This window comes from Neovison vison, chromosome 6, assembly GCF_020171115.1.
Source record: "Neovison vison isolate M4711 chromosome 6, ASM_NN_V1, whole genome shotgun sequence".
In the NCBI taxonomy this organism is placed as follows: Eukaryota; Metazoa; Chordata; class Mammalia; order Carnivora; family Mustelidae; genus Neogale; species Neogale vison.
In genome coordinates this window covers 3,120,528-3,137,424 of record NC_058096.1, presented here as the reverse complement: position 1 = coordinate 3,137,424, position 16,897 = coordinate 3,120,528, and the positions used below count along the sequence as shown (strand labels likewise).

The 16,897-nt window shown below is 60.4% G+C and overlaps 1 protein-coding gene across 2 annotated transcripts in view; it reads left to right on the top strand.

Moving 5' to 3' along the window:
* The window catches only part of SLC37A1 (solute carrier family 37 member 1), a 57,574-nt gene extending 40,979 nt beyond the window's left edge, over positions 1 to 16,595 (top strand). For both annotated transcript variants that reach the window (XM_044250879.1, XM_044250878.1), the window contains exons 13-20: positions 2,139 to 2,201; positions 2,743 to 2,828; positions 3,756 to 3,804; positions 4,953 to 5,026; positions 7,498 to 7,576; positions 12,193 to 12,290; positions 15,236 to 15,300; positions 15,740 to 16,595. In XM_044250879.1, coding sequence (XP_044106814.1) covers positions 2,139 to 2,201; positions 2,743 to 2,828; positions 3,756 to 3,804; positions 4,953 to 5,026; positions 7,498 to 7,576; positions 12,193 to 12,290; positions 15,236 to 15,300; positions 15,740 to 15,755 — 530 coding nt within the window. In that variant the 3' untranslated portion in view covers positions 15,756 to 16,595. The remainder of the gene's footprint in view (positions 1 to 2,138; positions 2,202 to 2,742; positions 2,829 to 3,755; positions 3,805 to 4,952; positions 5,027 to 7,497; positions 7,577 to 12,192; positions 12,291 to 15,235; positions 15,301 to 15,739) is intronic.
* Positions 16,596 to 16,897: the final 302 nt, after the last annotated feature.

Here is a 16,897-nt window from a genome sequence, read left to right as displayed (position 1 = left end):
ATGCTACGTTCCTGCCGTGGCTGTGATCCGGACGCTCTTTCAGCTCCGATTTCTAGAGTCTCGTGAGATAGACTGTTGATCAAACCGTGTGGTTAGTAGAAAAGTAGAGGCCAGAAGAGAATTCGCATACAGAAGCCATAATAACCTTGATGGGGCTTAAGGGGCCCCCTCTTCCATCCCAGCTGTGGCTGCGGGCGCCGTGGGGCCCTTCTATCTGGGGCAGCCCGCATTTCAATCTAGGCTACACCCCACGTCAGGTCACGCCCTCCCACGTGCAGGGGCGGCCCCCGGGAGCGGAGATAATACTGCTGAGTCCCCTGACCTGGAAATTGCTCCTTGGAGAGGAGCTCTAGTTCTGGGGACAGCTGGCAGCCTGTCTCACGTTTCCCGAGCCCGGCCGCAGCTGAAGCTGCAGATAGGTCAGAGGCACCAGCCTGTGGGCTCCGTGCACCCCTGTGCTGTGTGCGACCACAGAGGGAAGTCAGGAGGGCCATCGGCAGCTCTTAAAACATGCTTGAGTCCGGGGGCTGCAGTCACGGCTGAAGCGGGGCAGGGGCCAGGCAGGGAGGGCCCTGGAGCCTCCGGGCCAGGAGCCGTGGGTTTCAGGGAGAAGGGAGAGAAAGCAGGGCCCCCTGGAAATGTGGGCTCTGGGAGGGTGACAGCGCGGGGAGATCCGGGACGTGGGGCTTCGCAGAGCACAAACCACTGATGGGAGGAAGCCCTTCCTCCGCCCTGTGGTCCTTCTGGCCGGACTTAGAATCAAATGCCACGCGACAGGTGCCCGGAGAAAGTCACAGTTGAGAGCGCGTGTGTCAGACATCCTCGCAGACGGGGGCGTTGGGACAGTGAGGCCACATGAAGCTTACGTGGGCGCAGGAGCGGCGTTGGGTCTGGGGGACCAGGGGGGCGAAAGCGTGTTGGCAGGCAGGTGAGAGGAGAGGTTTGGAAACCCCCTTACGCAGATCAGTTCCTGAAGTAAAGGGGCGTCTTTGGTAATAGCTCCCTTCCTGGGGCAGGCTCTCCTTCCCCCCGTAAATCTCGGCGGCTGTGGGGGAGGCAGAGAGCTTTTCCTGAATCTGTTGCGTTTTAATTACTTTAACTCAGAATAAATTTTTTTAGATATTTATTGATTTATTTAGAGAGAATGCAGGATTGGAGGAGGGAGGGAGAGAACCTCAAGCAGATCCCACACTGAGCTCAGAGCCCGGCACGGGGCTCGATCTCACAACTCCTGAGATCACGACCTGAGCCGAAATCAAGAGTCGAACACTTAACCAGCTGAGCCACCAGGCGCCCCTTTAACTCAAAATGATCTTCATGCCAAAGTGGCCCGTGTGGGGGCCGCCTGCCCTGGGCCCCAGCACCACGGATTCCCGACGGTTGTGAGGACCAGCAGGGGTGGCCGTGGGCCCGAGGCAGGAGAGCTGGGTTTCCCAGGGACGGCAGTTGAGGCAGTAAGGGGACCGCCCACGTGAGGGGGACGGTAAGGAGCTGCTCCCTGTCAGGTGACTCCACGAGGGCAGGCAAGCCCGTGCAGTGTAGACAGGCATCTGGCCTTCTCTCTTCCCTTGTTCCCTGTGACTGTGGAAGGGGTGACGCTTTCAGGACTCGAGTCAGACGTTGTCGGCTTTTCCAGACCCAGTGATTAAAAAAGCCAAGTCCCTTGTATGTGGCCCTGAGGACACCAGGAAAGGCTGGGCTCGATCCCAGTTGCTTTCCCCGCCCCTTCTGCTCCTCGGGCCAACCTGAGCCCTCCGGGGAGCCCCGCGTGGCTTCGTCCGCTGCTGTACATGGAGCTCCGGTCCCTCCAGACCTGAAGCCTCCGGGTCAGCCGGCCAGTGCCCACGCACTCCTCTCCGTGCCACGCGGCTCTTACCGCCTTCTCGGCTGCGTCCCACGCTACGGCTGCCCCTGGGGGACACCAAGCCAGAGGGGATGGTAGTCGGGATGAGCCGGGCGACTCCTCATTTCTTGGTAAAGAGCGGCGCTCATCTTTTCTGAGAGTCTACCCACGTAGCGGGCTGCAGGGTCAACTCGCAGCTGCTCTCGGTGTGAGTCACCCTGGGGACACCAGAGGGTGCCACGTGGGGTCTTCCTTGGCCGTGACTTGCTCACAAGGACACGTGTCATTTTCTCAGATCACCTGGACGCCCGACAAGCCGGGGAGCTCTCCACCCTGTTTGATGTGGGCGGGATCTTTGGTGAGTCCCTCCTGCCCTCTTGTCCTGGGCCGCAAACTTGGGCGGTGGTAAGTGAACGTCTGGGCCCCTGTTCTCTCCAAGCTGACTTACTGTCGGGAGGAACACGTGTTCCCCAAAACGTTGCATCACCCGAGAGGACGTATGGCCTTCCCTCTGGGGGACGGTCCCCTGTCGCGCATCTGACTCAGAGCCCGGAGTGGTGCTCCCTGGGGAGCAGGAGCCCGCCTCGAGGTAGGCGGCCACAGGAGTATTAGCGCCATCGCAGTGAAGGGGCTTCGCGGCCAGCCTGGACCCAGACCCCAGACTTGCCTTCTGTCTCCCTGGGAGATGCCCCCGGGTCGCCCCTGTCTGCCCATAACCGCAGGAGCCTGTTCACTGGAATAGCCCACTGCTAACGGTGAACGTGGCCGGGGACATGGCCAGGGACATGGAGGAGGACATGATTCCCGTATTGCTTCTGTCTTGTACCCTCTGCGTCCTCTCGAGGGGCTCTTGCCCTGGGGACCCGGGCCGCTCCGGGCCTCACCTCTCTGTGTTGCAGGTGGGATCTTGGCGGGTGTGATCTCAGACCGACTAGAGAAAAGGGCATCCACCTGTGGCCTGATGCTGCTGCTGGCGGCCCCGACGGTGAGCCTAGGCCCCCCCACCGCACCCCTGAGCTGCGTGGGCCCCGAGCCTCCAGAAGCAGCCGCCCTCCCCCCCAGCAAACACTGTCACATCCTGCCCAGACTCAGCCCCGCTCATGGCTGGTGGTTTCTGGAGACAGACTCTAGCCTCCGAACCCCTTAGCACGCCCCACGGGCCTGCCGGGCTCCCTTCCCCAGGTGCCTCCCGTGTCCCCTGCAAGTGGCCGGCCCAGCTCTTCATTCATCCCTGGCTCCCTGGGGGGCGTTCCTCCCCGGCCCTCTCCTCCCCCCTCACAGGCTCCTGCTCAGCCTCTGCGATGCCCCACCTCCCTGACCCTGCCCCACGGTCGTGCTGGATTCTGCTTTTCATGCATTTGGTGGCACACGACCCTGGGCAGGTGACCTTCCCTCTCAGGGCCTGTTGCCTCGTCTAAAATATGAGGGTGCCGATAGCACCCCGTCCCAGAGGCAGTGCGAGGGTTTCTAAATCATACCGTTTTCCAGTCGTGGTAATTTCAGGAATAATGCTGTCACCCATCAACTTGCTCTGTAAGCGTCTGCGCGTCTGCCACTCTGCCAGGCCGCGTCCCCAGGACAAGGCCCGGCTTGGGGCCTGCGACCCTGACCCTCACAGATCCTCCAAGGCCTTTACTGGGGAAATACGTGTGGCCTCCGCCGCAGGACCCCTTCAGTGCTGTAGCACTGAAGGTGGGGAGGGGACAGCGTGAGGAGGGGACGGTCGCACGGAGCCCAGGGAGAGCTGCCCACGGAGCTGAGAGCGGGAGGCGCCGTCGGAACCCGCGCAGGGGCCCATCCTGGGGACTCCCGCGGGCTGCCCGAGAGTCCCTGCCTGGCTCTGACGGGCTCCGGGGCAGTGTTCGGCCGCCTCTGGTAACCCGCAGTTCCCCTGTGTTCCTGCCCTTGCCAGCTCTACACGTTCTCCGCCATCAGCAAAATGGGCCTGGAAGCCACCATCGGTGAGTCGGCGCGGCTTTTCTTCTCACGCAGTCGGTTCCATCCGCGCACGGAGGCACTTGGCTGGGCGGGCTGGAGCGCTGGTGTGGCCACAGCAGGCCCGTGTCCCTCTCCGGGCGGGACACCTGCTCCCAGAGGGAGGCCTGTCCGTCCGCAGGTCAGAGCGTGGCCGAGGGAGAGCAGAAGCTGCTGCTCCGGGGCCGCCGGGAGCCCCCCAGAAGGCGGCAGGCAGGGCCGCGGCAGCCCGAGGCCTGTCCCCCATGCGGGCGGGAGCGGGCCGGAGCCGGGGGGGGGCCCAGCCTCCCCGCTGGCTCCCGTCGGGGCCGTTCTGGGAGCAGTGCTGGCCGCGGAGGGCCTCTTCTTCGCTTCCCTCCGGTGACGCCTCTGACAGCTGCTAAGCATTTCTCTGTCGCGGCAAGCTGGCAGCGGGGACTGGAAAGGAGGCAGCCTCTGCGTGATCCCGCTAGACGTCTCCCGAAGGCAGGTCGCTGACGCGTGGGACCGTGGGCTTCCCCATGACCCACTAGTCTAGAGGCTTCTGCTAGAGTGTCAACCAGAGGCTTGAGAAAGTGAGCCTGGGGCGGCGTAGAAGGCGTGTGTTCAGAACAAGCACGTTTTCCTGCCCTCAGGAGCTCACCGCACTGGGTCTCCGGGTTCCCCTTGGGGACTGCCACCAGCGGCTGTGGGCGCTGAGAGAGAGAGAGGGCCCTTTTCGCTGCAGAGAAGGCCGTGGCTGGAGTTGGCACAGCGCCAGCACCGATGACAGGGAGCCCTGGCACGCCTAGGGCACGGTCGTGCTGGGGACACCAGGGTTCTGCTTGCTCCTGGGGGGTCCCCAGCTGTCCCTGCTGAGGGTCGAGGACGCAGGAGTACCAGGTCCTCCGGACACAGCCGGAGCCTTTGGGGGAGCGTGAGAGGACTTACAGAGCTCCATGGGCAGGTTTGAAGGCAGATGCCCACCACGCTTGGCCCAGCGTGTCTGCTCCCCAGACGCGCGGGCCGCCTTCCCAGCACCCGCCTGCCTTCTGCTCAGGCGAGCCCCGCGCCTGACCCTGGGCTGCTCACCCCAGGGCAGCTGAGGCTGGGGAGGCTCTCCCAGAGGGCACTGCTCTGCTCCTAAATGCCTCCTCTGGTTTCTGGTTTCCCACAGCCATGCTGCTCCTGAGCGGGGCCCTGGTCAGCGGGCCGTACGCCCTGATCACGACCGCCGTCTCTGCCGACCTGGTGAGTGGCCACACGGCTGAGCACAGAGCGGAGGCAGGAGCCCGTCCCTGCTGTCGTTCTTGACAGAGACGGTCACTCTCGGTAAAACCACGTCTTGATAGAAGCAGCTTTCCTCTGGGAAGGAGTCCGTGCTCCTGTCTCTTCCGAAGCACATGCAGGGAGATGCTGCCCCCGGTCCATCCCAGCAGAGCTGAAGGGGCTCGTGTGAGGCCCGAGGTCAGAATCCAGCTCGCTGGCCCCCTCCTCTGTGCTGCCCTTGCTTAACCCGGGGGCTGGTGACCCTGCGCCCCGGAGCCCGGCCGCAGGGCCCCAGATCAGAGACCCAGTGGGGTCCGCTCCCCCTTCACCCGGCCACCGCTGTGCCTGGCCGGCCCTCTGCTGGTCTGCCCTGGGATCCAGAGGAACGACCGTCCCCCCTCCTCCCAGAGGAAGAGGGTGCTGACAAGGTGACGACCTAGGACTAGCGATCAGGAGAGCCCGGCCCCCATGCTCTGGGACCCCGTGGAGGCAGGGCCCACCGTCATCCACCTGACAGGAGGGACGTTTCAGGCAGTCGTCAGATGCCCCCACCTATAGGAAACACCGCACCAAGACACAAAATGTCCTTTAAAAAGTCGTTTCCCTAAATAAACGGGAGAAAAGAAACAAGTGTCCCGTAGAGAAGACTTGACTGGGTGGCCTGTTCTCAGGGAGGGGGGCACACCTTTCTGTCCTTAGGTGTGGGCTGCACACAGCGACTTCCCCCCAGCGCAGGGGGAACCATGTAGCTACGGGGAGACCTGGCAGACCTTCCCCCCTGCCAGGGGACCAAGGTCAGCGCTGGCAGTGACAGGGTGTGACAGCCTGCGCCCTGGGCATGTGCCGTGAAGGTGGCACCTCCCCTCTGTGGCCTCCGTCCCCAGACCCACACCCAGCATCCCCTCAGGGGGCATCCCGCTCGCGACGGCATCCGAGAGGGGGCAAGCGTCAGACGCCGTCAGGAGGCGTGCTGGCGGAACGTCGTGTGCTGTCCCGGACAGAAGGACGTAAAGTAACCATTAGCTAAAAGCCCGCCAGTTAGGGGATCCTGGCACATGGGTGTCGGGACCTTCGCTGCAGCAGCTGGGGCGCGGGAAAGTGGGTACAGGACACGTGCTCCCCTTGTGCGATCTGGGCCACAGGTCCGCACACCGAGACTGCTCCAAAAGGAAAAGCTCATTTAAATTCATAAGCAGGTCCCCAGAGCTGGTTTGTCTGGGTGGGCAGGACGGCCGGCCTCCTCGGGCATCTGGCCTGGCATCCCCCCCCACCATCGGGCCTCCGAGGCCCCGGAACTTCGCTAACCCCCGCCCCAGGGACACACCTCTCTCAAATCCTTCTAGAATCAGACCCCGAACTTCCCGGCCACTCGCTCGTTCTCCTACTTGGCAACCCAGGCGGCTGCGGTCCCCGCACCTGCACCCACTGCTCCTCCAGGGCCAGGCGTCTGCCCGACACTGTGCCCTGCTCAGCGGCTCCTGCCCCGTCCTCCCCGCCCGAGACGAGCAGAGGCCCTGCTATGCCGGGTCAGCAGAGAGAAGCAGAGGAGGGGCACAGGGGAGTCCAGCAGCAGGCCCCCCTTTGTGCTGAGGGTGTACCCATGCTCCTGCCTGCACGGGGCACAGAACATTCTGGAAGGGTCCATACCAGACCTAACAGTGGTCTGCCCCATGGGATCAGAGGACAGAAGAGGGACTCCCAACTCCAGAAAATGTGGATTATAGCTGGTTCTCGCTTCATGGATGTGCTTTATTTTGTATACTTCTGCGGACACACACAAGCACCGGTAGTTACCGTCTCGGGTTTATGTGTGTAGTTCAGGCATCTGGGCACCATTTCTCCCAATTAATTTTTCTTCCTTTATCGTTCTCAGTGTGTGCTTCTTTCTCCCGTCTCTCCGTCTTGCTTTCTGAAAACCAGAGCTCCTGTGGGTCTGTCATTTAGGATTTGGTGACTCCCCACATTGGCTTCTTGGGTCCTGCCTGCCTCCCCACCCTCCTGGGCATTTGCTGAGAACCGGGTGGGTGTTTAGGTGGTACAGAGCCGTCCGGCACATGCCACAGAAAGCCCCTCGCAGGAACGGGGAAGTGGGCGTTAACGCTGGCGTAGCTCAGGGCACGGACGAGTGGCGTCCGTGTGTCTGTCTTCCCCATTGGCTGGTGGGGTGTGCTGAGTAAATATTTGTTTAAGGAAAAATTCGGAGAGTTCTTTCAACCAGAATGTGTTTGGACAGAGATGTCTGATGAGGTTTTACTGTTGAAACCCTTAAACTTTGTATACCTTTCCAAAGGAAGTTGAAATAGAGTAGAGTTTAAATTTTCTGACAGAAAAACACCCCATGTTTTGAACTGCTTTGCCAAGTTGTTCAGGCAAATTGCTGTAAGAAGGTGTGGGCTCGTTTCTCGCTGAGGCTGCTGGGATGTGCCTCACATTTGCTGTCCCCTCTCTCCTAGGGCACGCACAAAAGTCTCAAGGGAAACTCGCACGCCCTCGCCACTGTGACCGCCATCATCGACGGGACCGGCTCTGTAGGTGCGTGGGTGTTTTTAGCTCTACCGTGGTCATGGGGGAACCACACTGTCCACCCTGTCACATCCCGATTAACCAGATGCCCAGGATTCCAGGTGTTTCGGTAATATTAGGGTGGGTTGGCCTTTTTTTTTTTTTTAACTGCATGAAACACTGTTTACGCTATTGTTACAATGCTTATTCTAAAAGAAAGACGATTATTGGGGCACCTGGCAGGCTTCATCGGTAGAACATGCCACTTTTGATCTCAGGGTTGTGAGTTCAAGTCCAACATTGGGCATAAACTTTCCTTTAAAAACAAATAAAATTCAGAAAAAGAGATTATTTCTCAAGAATCAGAGATTATTTTTAGTTTGATGGTATCATCGTGCTAGTAAAAGTATCTTTTTTGTCTACAAATGAGGGGAACACCGTAATTTAAAAACGCAAAGGTTGATACGGGATTTGGGCATCAGAGTCTTATAAATGGCGGGGTCCAGAAGAAAGAGCCGCGTGGCGCGATGGTTCTCTGCAGACACAGGGAGTGAAAACGTCAGCAGAGACTTGCAGGAGGTCCCTTTCTTAGCGGATTTGACAGAGGGAACTTAATTCAAAATTTAATCCCAATACACAATACGTGTATAAAATCTAACTTGGCAAAACGGGAAATATCTCTCAGGTCATAAATGTGCTCACATGCAGTCGATAATTTACTAATCATTTTTATGAATGGAAAAATACAGGACTCGGAGTCACTTAAAGTTCAGTTAGTCTTTCAGCAGAGTTGCCAATTCACGTTAATAATCTATGATAAAAACCAGCCAAGGGAAATTTGATGAATGCCATTGCCGCAGAGTTCAGATAATTGTTATCGACAAGTTTAGATAATGAAAAAAGGAGCTCTTAACAGTAGTTACTGTGAAAACCCGATGTTTGCTGGGACCTAACCATGGCACGCACACGGACCGTAGGAGTGCACGGCATGGGGAGGACCGTGGGTGGGAGGGAGAGGACAGGGTCCCCGTGTCCGGCCTTTTACAAACATGAACAGATCCGAAGCGTGCGCGGACCTGGGGGCTGTGGGCGTGGAGGCGTGTGTCCGCAGGTCGCTGGCTGCAGAGGGAGGACGGGCCCGGCACTGGCTGCGGGTACTTTCCCTCCGTGGGAGAGAAGCGTGCTCAGGTTTTCACTGAAGTCAGCCTCTGGCAAAGGGGGCTGCGGGCCGCTGGTCCCTGTTTATCCCTCCCGTTCAAGACAGACAGAATCCGAACCCAGTGCAAACGCAGGAACACTCACAGGTCTCCAGGCGTACAAGAGTTCGGTGTTACCAGCCTTGTTAGGGTTCTTTTTTTTTTAAGAGGCTCTTTTTTTTCTTTTTTAAGATTCACTTATTTATTTATTAGAGAGAGAGAGCGTGGTGGGGGGCAGAGGGAGAAGCAGACTCCCCGCTGAGCTGAGCCGAAACCAAGAGTCAGACACTTAACCAGACGAGCCCCCCAGGTGCCCCCCGTTGTGGTTCTTGAAGAGCGTTCAGCGGCATCCTCTGGAGGAGAGGAAGGTGACAAAATGAGCAAGTCACTCACTCAGACTGGCAGGGGGAACCGAGCCAGTGATGAGCGCGTTCAAGTTAGCCGGCTGCCGGCAACGTTCGTGACCCTTCTCAAGCCTCCCTGCCAGGAGCACGTGCGCTGTGACTGCCCCGTCGGGGACCCAGCCCCGCACCAGGCACCTGCGGTCCTGCGCTAGTCCCTCTCCAGACGTGGGGAGCTGAAGCCCCGCGGCTACCCCGGAGGATCTCGGGGGACATCCCGGTGTTGCCCGCTGCCCCAGGCTCCCGCAGGAGGGGCTGTGAGAGAGAGGCCCGGCTAGATGAGCAGCGACACCTGGGCGTCCGGGACAGTCTCTCAGCAGTAGACACAAGCTCTTGCCAGACGCAGCGGCTCGGTAAGAACACGGTTCCACCTCAGCCGGGCTGTCCTTCCGCACCGGTTAGGACCCGGAGGATTTTCTCTCGGCGGCGCGCACCGCCCTGTGTGTAGCTGGATGGAGACATGGAGACGGCCGCCGTCCTGCCCGGACGCCCACTGCTGTCTCACCGACGCGGAGCCCCAAGTCCTTCCTGCCTCCAGGGTTGGCGGCCCCCCCTCTGCTGTTCCGGGGCACACGTTTCCCCACTGCTGTCTGTTTTTTTTAATTCTTGGAAAACTGATTCATCAGAGGTTAACCTTACTGGGTTAATCCTTACTTTTTTTTTCTTTTCCTTCTCTCACGTCTTTTTCTCTTTTCTCTGCTTTCAGAGCTGTTCTTCACTTTACTTTCCAACCTCGTCTTTGGTTGCCGTAATGTTAACATTCATTAGCGTTTTTCTGCCCTTTTTGTGCATCCCATTTTCTGTGGGCCTTTTTTTCCAGTTTTATACCTTTATTTGACAATGAGTGATTAGTTCTCATTCCACACATTTTGGAGATTTTGGAGATTTTGACAGATAACCGACGTCGAGAGCTTTCTCGAGAACCCTCTCGTTACACTTCCTGGACAGCCGCGCACGGACACCGTGCGGAGCGTTCCTCATCCCTTTGACCAGGCAGCGTGGTTGAGCCGGTGTCAGTGCACACATCTGGAGTTCCCGTCTCCTTCACGGCAAATTTCCAGATCTTTCTGTGTGCCGGGGGCACGCACCTCAGAACCCACTCCGTGGACGTGCTTGTGAACGTTACGGTGTGTTCTCTGATCACTGTGCCGTGAAGGCAGGACGGCCCTGGTCACCACCCTTCTCTGTGGGAGCCACTGTGCAGCCGTGGGAGAGGGCGAGCCTAGCATCCCGTTCTGGCACGCAGCATGTGTTAGACTGAGTCGGGTAATTGCTGATACCGGTTTTCAGGTATAAACGTGAGAATACTGTGTGATTCAACTTAATTTTCTATACATTTTCTGAGGGTGTTACGGTTTCCGGAGCAGTTTAGCCTCCCCAGTTTGCTTGTTTCCTCCAAGTCGCCCTCCTCCCTGCTTGTTTGGGGCTTTCCTCAGACCCAGATGAATCTGGCCGGCCCCACATGTTCGTATTTAAGACCGAGCCACCAAGCACTTCCTAGAAGCCCTTTGTGCGTGGGATGGCATATCAGCCGCTGGTCCTCACGGCCACGGGATCAGACTGGAGTCTGGAGGAGGAGAGCCCCGGTGCCCGCTGGGGTGTGGGCCTTGGGACAGCACTCCCATCCTGTGTATCAGGGGGTGCTGCTCGGTGGAGGTGCTGGCCTTCCCTGCGTTCCCTGACTCAGCCGCTGCCCCCCCCCCCCAATCCCCGAGCCCAGGGCCTCTGCTCAGTCTGAGGGGCTGTTCTCTTGTGAAGCGGCGGGGCGGCCCCTGGAGTGACGCTGACAAGGAGAAAGCCGGGGTCGGGGCGTAGCCAATCTTCCTTCCTGAAGGAGTCGCACCCACAGGCCTCCTTCCCTCCCTTCCACCCTCCCCTGCCTCGCGTGTGTGGACAGGCCTGGCTACGAGCAAGGAGTCCTCAGGCCGTCTCCCTCCAAGCAAGGAGACCGGAGCCCGTGTTCTTGTCGTGCCCTTGAAAGTCCGTCCTCCAGGGACGGTGCCGTCTCCCATCCGCCGTCTCTCTGTGGCTCGTAATTTGGTAAATTCATTTGTGGCATATGTTGGTGTTGGGACGTGTAGAAATGAGCACAGGGGAGCGATCCACCGTGTTTACCGGAAGCTTCTCTGAGACTTAACACACACGATCACTTCTCAGGTAACAAAGTAGTAAGGGCTGTCTGTAAACACGTGGAACAACATTAGTGCATGCAAAGTGGAAAGGACCCCGTACTCCTGCCTCTCAGGGTCAGGTGTCAGGATAACTTCGCGCTTCTTACCGGGCCGGAACGGTGACGCAGCCTGTGCGCAGGTCGCAATCTACTCCCGTCGCTTTTCGGACAGTAAATACCCGAACTGCTGCTGCGTTCTTGGGTATCTTCAGGCATTTTGAGGAGTATTTGCTTCTTTCGTTTTTAGAGTCTCTCAGAAATCATTTTGACATAATGTTAGACTTACGTAGAAGTTGCAGAAGTGGTGCGGAGAATTCCCGTACCCTGCGCCTGCCTCATCGCCTTTCCCACGCGCGCATTTGTAACACGCGCATGCGTGAGAACATACACACGCGGTTCGCCCGGACCGCTTGGGGGCAGACGACAGACCCGCCCTCCGTCACCGGGGCTGTGTATTCGGTGTGCGTTCCCCGAAGACGGAGAGCCCCGGGCGGTACACCCCGCTCCCTGCTGTCGGAGTGAGGAGTCCGCACGGGCACGGCGGCCGCACCTTACTCCTGCCGCGTTGCACAGTTGCGCACTGCGTACGTGCGCGTCGGTCGGATCGTGCACCCGATTCGGGGCTCTTCCGTAGTTTTTCTTTGGGATTGTTGGACCAAGAGAATGAACATTTTGGGGTCAATACGAATTTTCAGATTTGTTTCCAGAGACTGTGGTGCCAGCCACGCCCCACCGTGCGGGGCCCTGGAGGGCTTTCCACCCGCCCAGCCTGAGAGGGAGAAGGAGCTGCTTCTACCGCGTTTTTTACATGCTATGTGCACACGGGGCCTTCCGGAGTCTTCCTCACGCGGCTCACGTGTGTCTGTTTGCCCCTCCCAGGAGCGGCCCTGGGTCCTCTGCTAGCCGGGCTCCTGTCCCCGTCTGGGTGGAACAACGTGTTCTACATGCTGATGTTCGCGGACGCCTGCGCCTTACTGGTGAGTCTCTCTGGTTGTCGACCACACACTGGGGACGCTTCTCCAGGGGAGCTGCGGGCCTCGGGGACGCTTGGCCTGCGCTCGTGATGCGAGGCCTGCCTCTGCGTGGTCGGAGCACACGTCCTGCTGTGCAGCTTCGGGCGGGACGGTAGGAGGCAGAGAGCAGGGGCATCCTGGTGCGGGGCCCCCACGGTGTCGTCTGCCGGCTGTCATGTGGCTTCCCCGGTGGCTAGACGGGCATCAAATGGCACCCGAGACAGGACTGTCGAGGGGACCGGAGGAGGTGGCAGGCCGTGACCCACCTCCCGCACGGCGATCCCCCTCGCCCCAGTGCCCCCGCGTCCGGCAGCCCCGTGCGGGAGGTGCCCGACTCCCAGCACCCAGGGGGATGGGAAAGAAGAGCGGAGGCTGCGGGGAGAGGCTCCGAGACTCGGGCTGCTGCGGGACAGACAGGACCCGGCCCGAGTCACCGGCGTGCGGCGCGCCCCGGCGGTGGCTGGTGGGCAGAGTCCCCGCCCGGAAGCAAGTTGGGGATTTGGAAATCTCCGCTCCGTCGCTCACATGAAGGCTCGGAGTTTCGCTCCAGGGCTCCCGGTTTCAGACAGAATCATGCTGCCGTTCAACTCGGGGCCTGTTGGGTTTGAAGACGCTGCTTCTCAGTTTGTACCTGTTGGTGCCTGAGGGTGTGGCCACGTCAGCGTCCCTAGATCATTTCAGCTCGGTGGCGGTGAGACTTCACCAGGGAGGGCTGTTGGAGGACTGGAAACTCCTTCGCCAAGGCTGGGAGCACATCCGTCCCTTCTAGCCGCCCCGCAGCCCGAGGAGAGGCGGGGTGTCCACAGGGCCCACAGCATCGAGACAGCATGGACGAGTACCGAGGCCCCGGCTGGCGCCACGGGCGAGTCGCCCAGTCAGGAACGGGGGGACCGCGGCTTGTGTCCCGGGGGAGAGCACAGGAGGTGTCGGGCTGGGCTCCAGCGGGCGGCTCACCGGCAACACGGGTACGCGGCTCTGAGAAGACGAGGACCAGACGCACGTACAGTAAGCAGGCGAGACGCCGCGAGAGCCGCCCAGGGGGGAGCGGAGCCCAGGACACAGACGGCGAGCTCGGCGAGCAGACAGCGCCAAGTTGGGGGCAGCTTGGACAGCAAGGCGGAGGCTCGGTCGGAGGGAGACCACGCACAGAACGGAGCGCACACGGGTGGTCTGCGCTGAGCCCCCCGGCCGGGATCTCGAGACCGGGAGGGGGCACGGCGCCGGCCGGGCAGCCACAGAGTGTGCAGACCGACGTCTCGGCTCCAGAAGGACAGAGACGAGAGCGTGAACGTACCCGCAGGCAGAAGATAACCGGAAGGAAGCTGGACCGCCCCGGCGAGGCGAGCGGTGTCAGGAGACAGGCCGCCCCGCAGCGGGGGCCGGCGGTGGGGGGTGGGCGTGAACTCGGGACGCATCGGTCGTGTGTCTGCTGGACCCCGCCCATCTGACACTGAGAAGCTCGGCAGCCCGGGCAGGTCAGCCGGCGGGGTCAGATCCGGGCGTCCTGTAGGACTGTCCGGGGAGCGTGAGCGTGACGGCCGTGCTGTCACATGTGTGGTCTCACACCTGCGGACGCATGTCACGGGCTCCAGGCGGCTGCTGTCCCCGCAGACATGGCATTTCATCACCTTTGACCTTCAGAGTCGTTGCCCCCCTCCGCACTGTTTCATGTCACATGATGCACCGGGCATCGTCCTCCCTTCTCTGCCCTCCCCTCCTCTCCCCTCTGCCTTCCTCTCCCTCCCCCCATCCGCGCGTGTAACCACGTGTAACCGGAGGCTCCTCCTTCACACGTGGGCTTCAGGGGTGCGTGCAGCGGTCCGGTTCCAGCTCCCGCGGAGCAGGGGATGCTGGTGAGCTGGGGGCTCAGGGTCCCACTTGCCCAGCAGAAATGTCACTGTCACTGCCAGCCCCATACTGAGCGCCTGACGCACTCCCTGCGTTCCCACTCCAAGTGCACGGCTTGAGGGGCAGAGGGAGCAGCCGGCCGTGCTTCTCCGTGGGGGACACACCTGTTCTCTTCAGCCTGATCTCGTGGCGAACGAGGGACTTCGAGTTCCTGCTGGAACCGGCAGCCTCGGAGACAAAAGTGTCCCTGCCCCCTAGAGCTCCGACCTGAGCCGGGCCCGGCAGAGCCACGTGGGTTTTCAACCTGTGCAGGGCCTCTCCCCGCCCGCTGTCCCTCTGGGCCCGAGGGCACCTGCCGCCTTGGAAGAGGCGGGGACCACCAAAACCAGGCCCTGCACACGGGCCCCTCCTGTGGGGCTGCTGCCGGCGCGCAGGAAGACCAGACCCACAGCCGCCAACAGCAAAGCCAGTTCGCCGGTGTCCGACTTTGCCATTAGTCCGGCTCCGGAAAGTGACTCGGCCCTGTGAGCGGGAGGGAGCTTGAGGCAACGGTGGCAGGTGACGCAGAGCTGTCCCTGGTTTATTCCCGCAGCCACCCCGGAGGCCGCGGGCGAGGGCCCACCAGAGCCAGGAGCTCCCCCAGAAGCTTCCCATTAAGATTCGGCTGTTCCCGAGACGGCCTGGCCAGGCTCCCGGTGCCGGGGCCCAGGAGATGTTCACTGGGCTTTCAGGGTCCCCTGCACGGCTCTCCTGGGGGTCCACCCCCCCCCCCCAGGTCTCCACCATCATGGGTCACCTTGTCGTTCTTCCGTTTCTGATTCGGGTGTCTTACGATTGGAGTCCTTTCATTTTAAACATTACTTGATCCCAGAAATGTTAGGCTGAGCTCTGTCCTCACAGCCTTAGCTCCAGGAGTGCGGCATCTGTGGGCCTCTGAGTCCTTTCTGTCCTGAAGGAGCCTCAGAGTCCCCACGGGCAGCCCGGCAGTTGGCGTGGGGGCTACCTCTCGGGACGCAGGCTCCCTGCCGCAGTAACCGCCTCTCCTCTCCGTTTGGGTGCAGTTCCTGATCCGCCTCATTCACAAGGAGCTGAGCTGCCCGGGGTCTGCGGCCGGGGACCAAGTTCTGTAAGTGCCCCCCGCTCCCGACTTCCCAACGCCAGGTCAGAGGCCGCTCTGGTGAACCCACCCACTGTCCCCGACTTTGCACGTCTCATTCACTGAGCTTGACTTTGCACGTCTCATTCACGCTCATTTTTCCCAGTGTTGGGGTGGCAGTGGCGGTCATCTCTCCCCAAAATCTGGGAAAAACATCAGGGAACTTGCCTTCTTTGTCGTCTTGGAGCTGCAGCTTTGTGACAGAGATAGTCTCAGCTACGGGTGTCCTGCGCGCGCTCCTGTGTTCCATCCTCTGTCCCCTGGGGCTGCGCCCTCCATGTGGCTTTGAAGACCCCATCGGGAGGGAAAGAAACTGGCTCTGCAGGGTTTGCACGTCCAGCCCAGATGCAGCGTCTGGCCTGTGACCGTCGCTGGCTGTGTCACCAGCTGCCCTTTTATCCTCTTCCAGGTTCAAGGAACACTGACCCCTCGAGTCCCCTGGAGGGAGGCTGGGCCTGTCCTTCACACACTGTCAAGGAAACGTTCAAATAAAGGACCCTGTGTTGGAAAGAATGGTTTACCCTTGCCTTTTGCACACGCCCCTGGAAAAGACACAAAAGCCACCCTGAGAAGTCCGGGTCCTATTCTGGCGAGCCATGGGACTCGCGACGGCGACGAGGAGGTGCGGGAAGTGCTGTGTCCACGGCGGGACAGGCGGGCACCCCGGCAGCTGCTCGGGACTGGTGGGGGTGCTCGGGAGCCGGGGTCTCTCAGGTGTCTGGGTCTGGAATGTGAGAGCGGGTGAGCGCCGCGCTGGCGGGGACCGGATCCCACAGCAGGTGCCCGAATGCAGCCAGGGCAGAGCCCAGCCTCTGGGAGGACGGAGGAAACCGACACCAAGACGGAACTCAGAGCCGCCCCAGCACCCAGAGGACTGTCGCAGCATCTCCTCCTGCTCTGCGGGCCCGAGCTCTAGCCGGCGGGAAGCGAGCAGCCGTGAAGCCATCCAGAGGCCCCGGGAGTGCCGGCCGGGACACCCGGACACGTCTGGGGTCCGCGCTCGAGGCTGCCGCTGCTGCTGTCCCCGCAGGTCTCGGGGATGACGTGGTTGGGGGCGGACGGGCACCCAGACACCTGGGACTGGCTCTAGTGATGTAGCAGCGGTGCGGGCTTATTTATTGAGGATGTGCTATGTGTTCTAGAAGTTTTAGAAACAGAAATGGCATTTCGTATTTATTAAGACACCTGACTCTCCTCTGGCCACTTGTTTTCCCACTTGTTGCCAGGAAAATACTCATTTGCTCTTTGAAATAAAATAGTCTTTTTTAAAACAGTTCAAGCAGAATGTTGATTGCGTCTGCTCCCGTTTCCACTGTTAACAAAAGAGAACCCCACGTGCTGCGTGTTCTTGTTTTCCGGGGTCGGACACCGTCCCGAGTTCCGCGGCTGGAAGCTGAGGCCGTTTACAGCATCCAGCAAAGCAGGGGCCACCCTGCTGGGGAGTGGCTGAGCCCAGGTCCCGGCAAACAGTCAGGCTATTTTGAAAATCATGCAATTTAAGGGACATTCTGAGATTTGTCCTCGATGCGGGAGAGGACACGGCTGCACCAGGAATTGCACGGCGTGG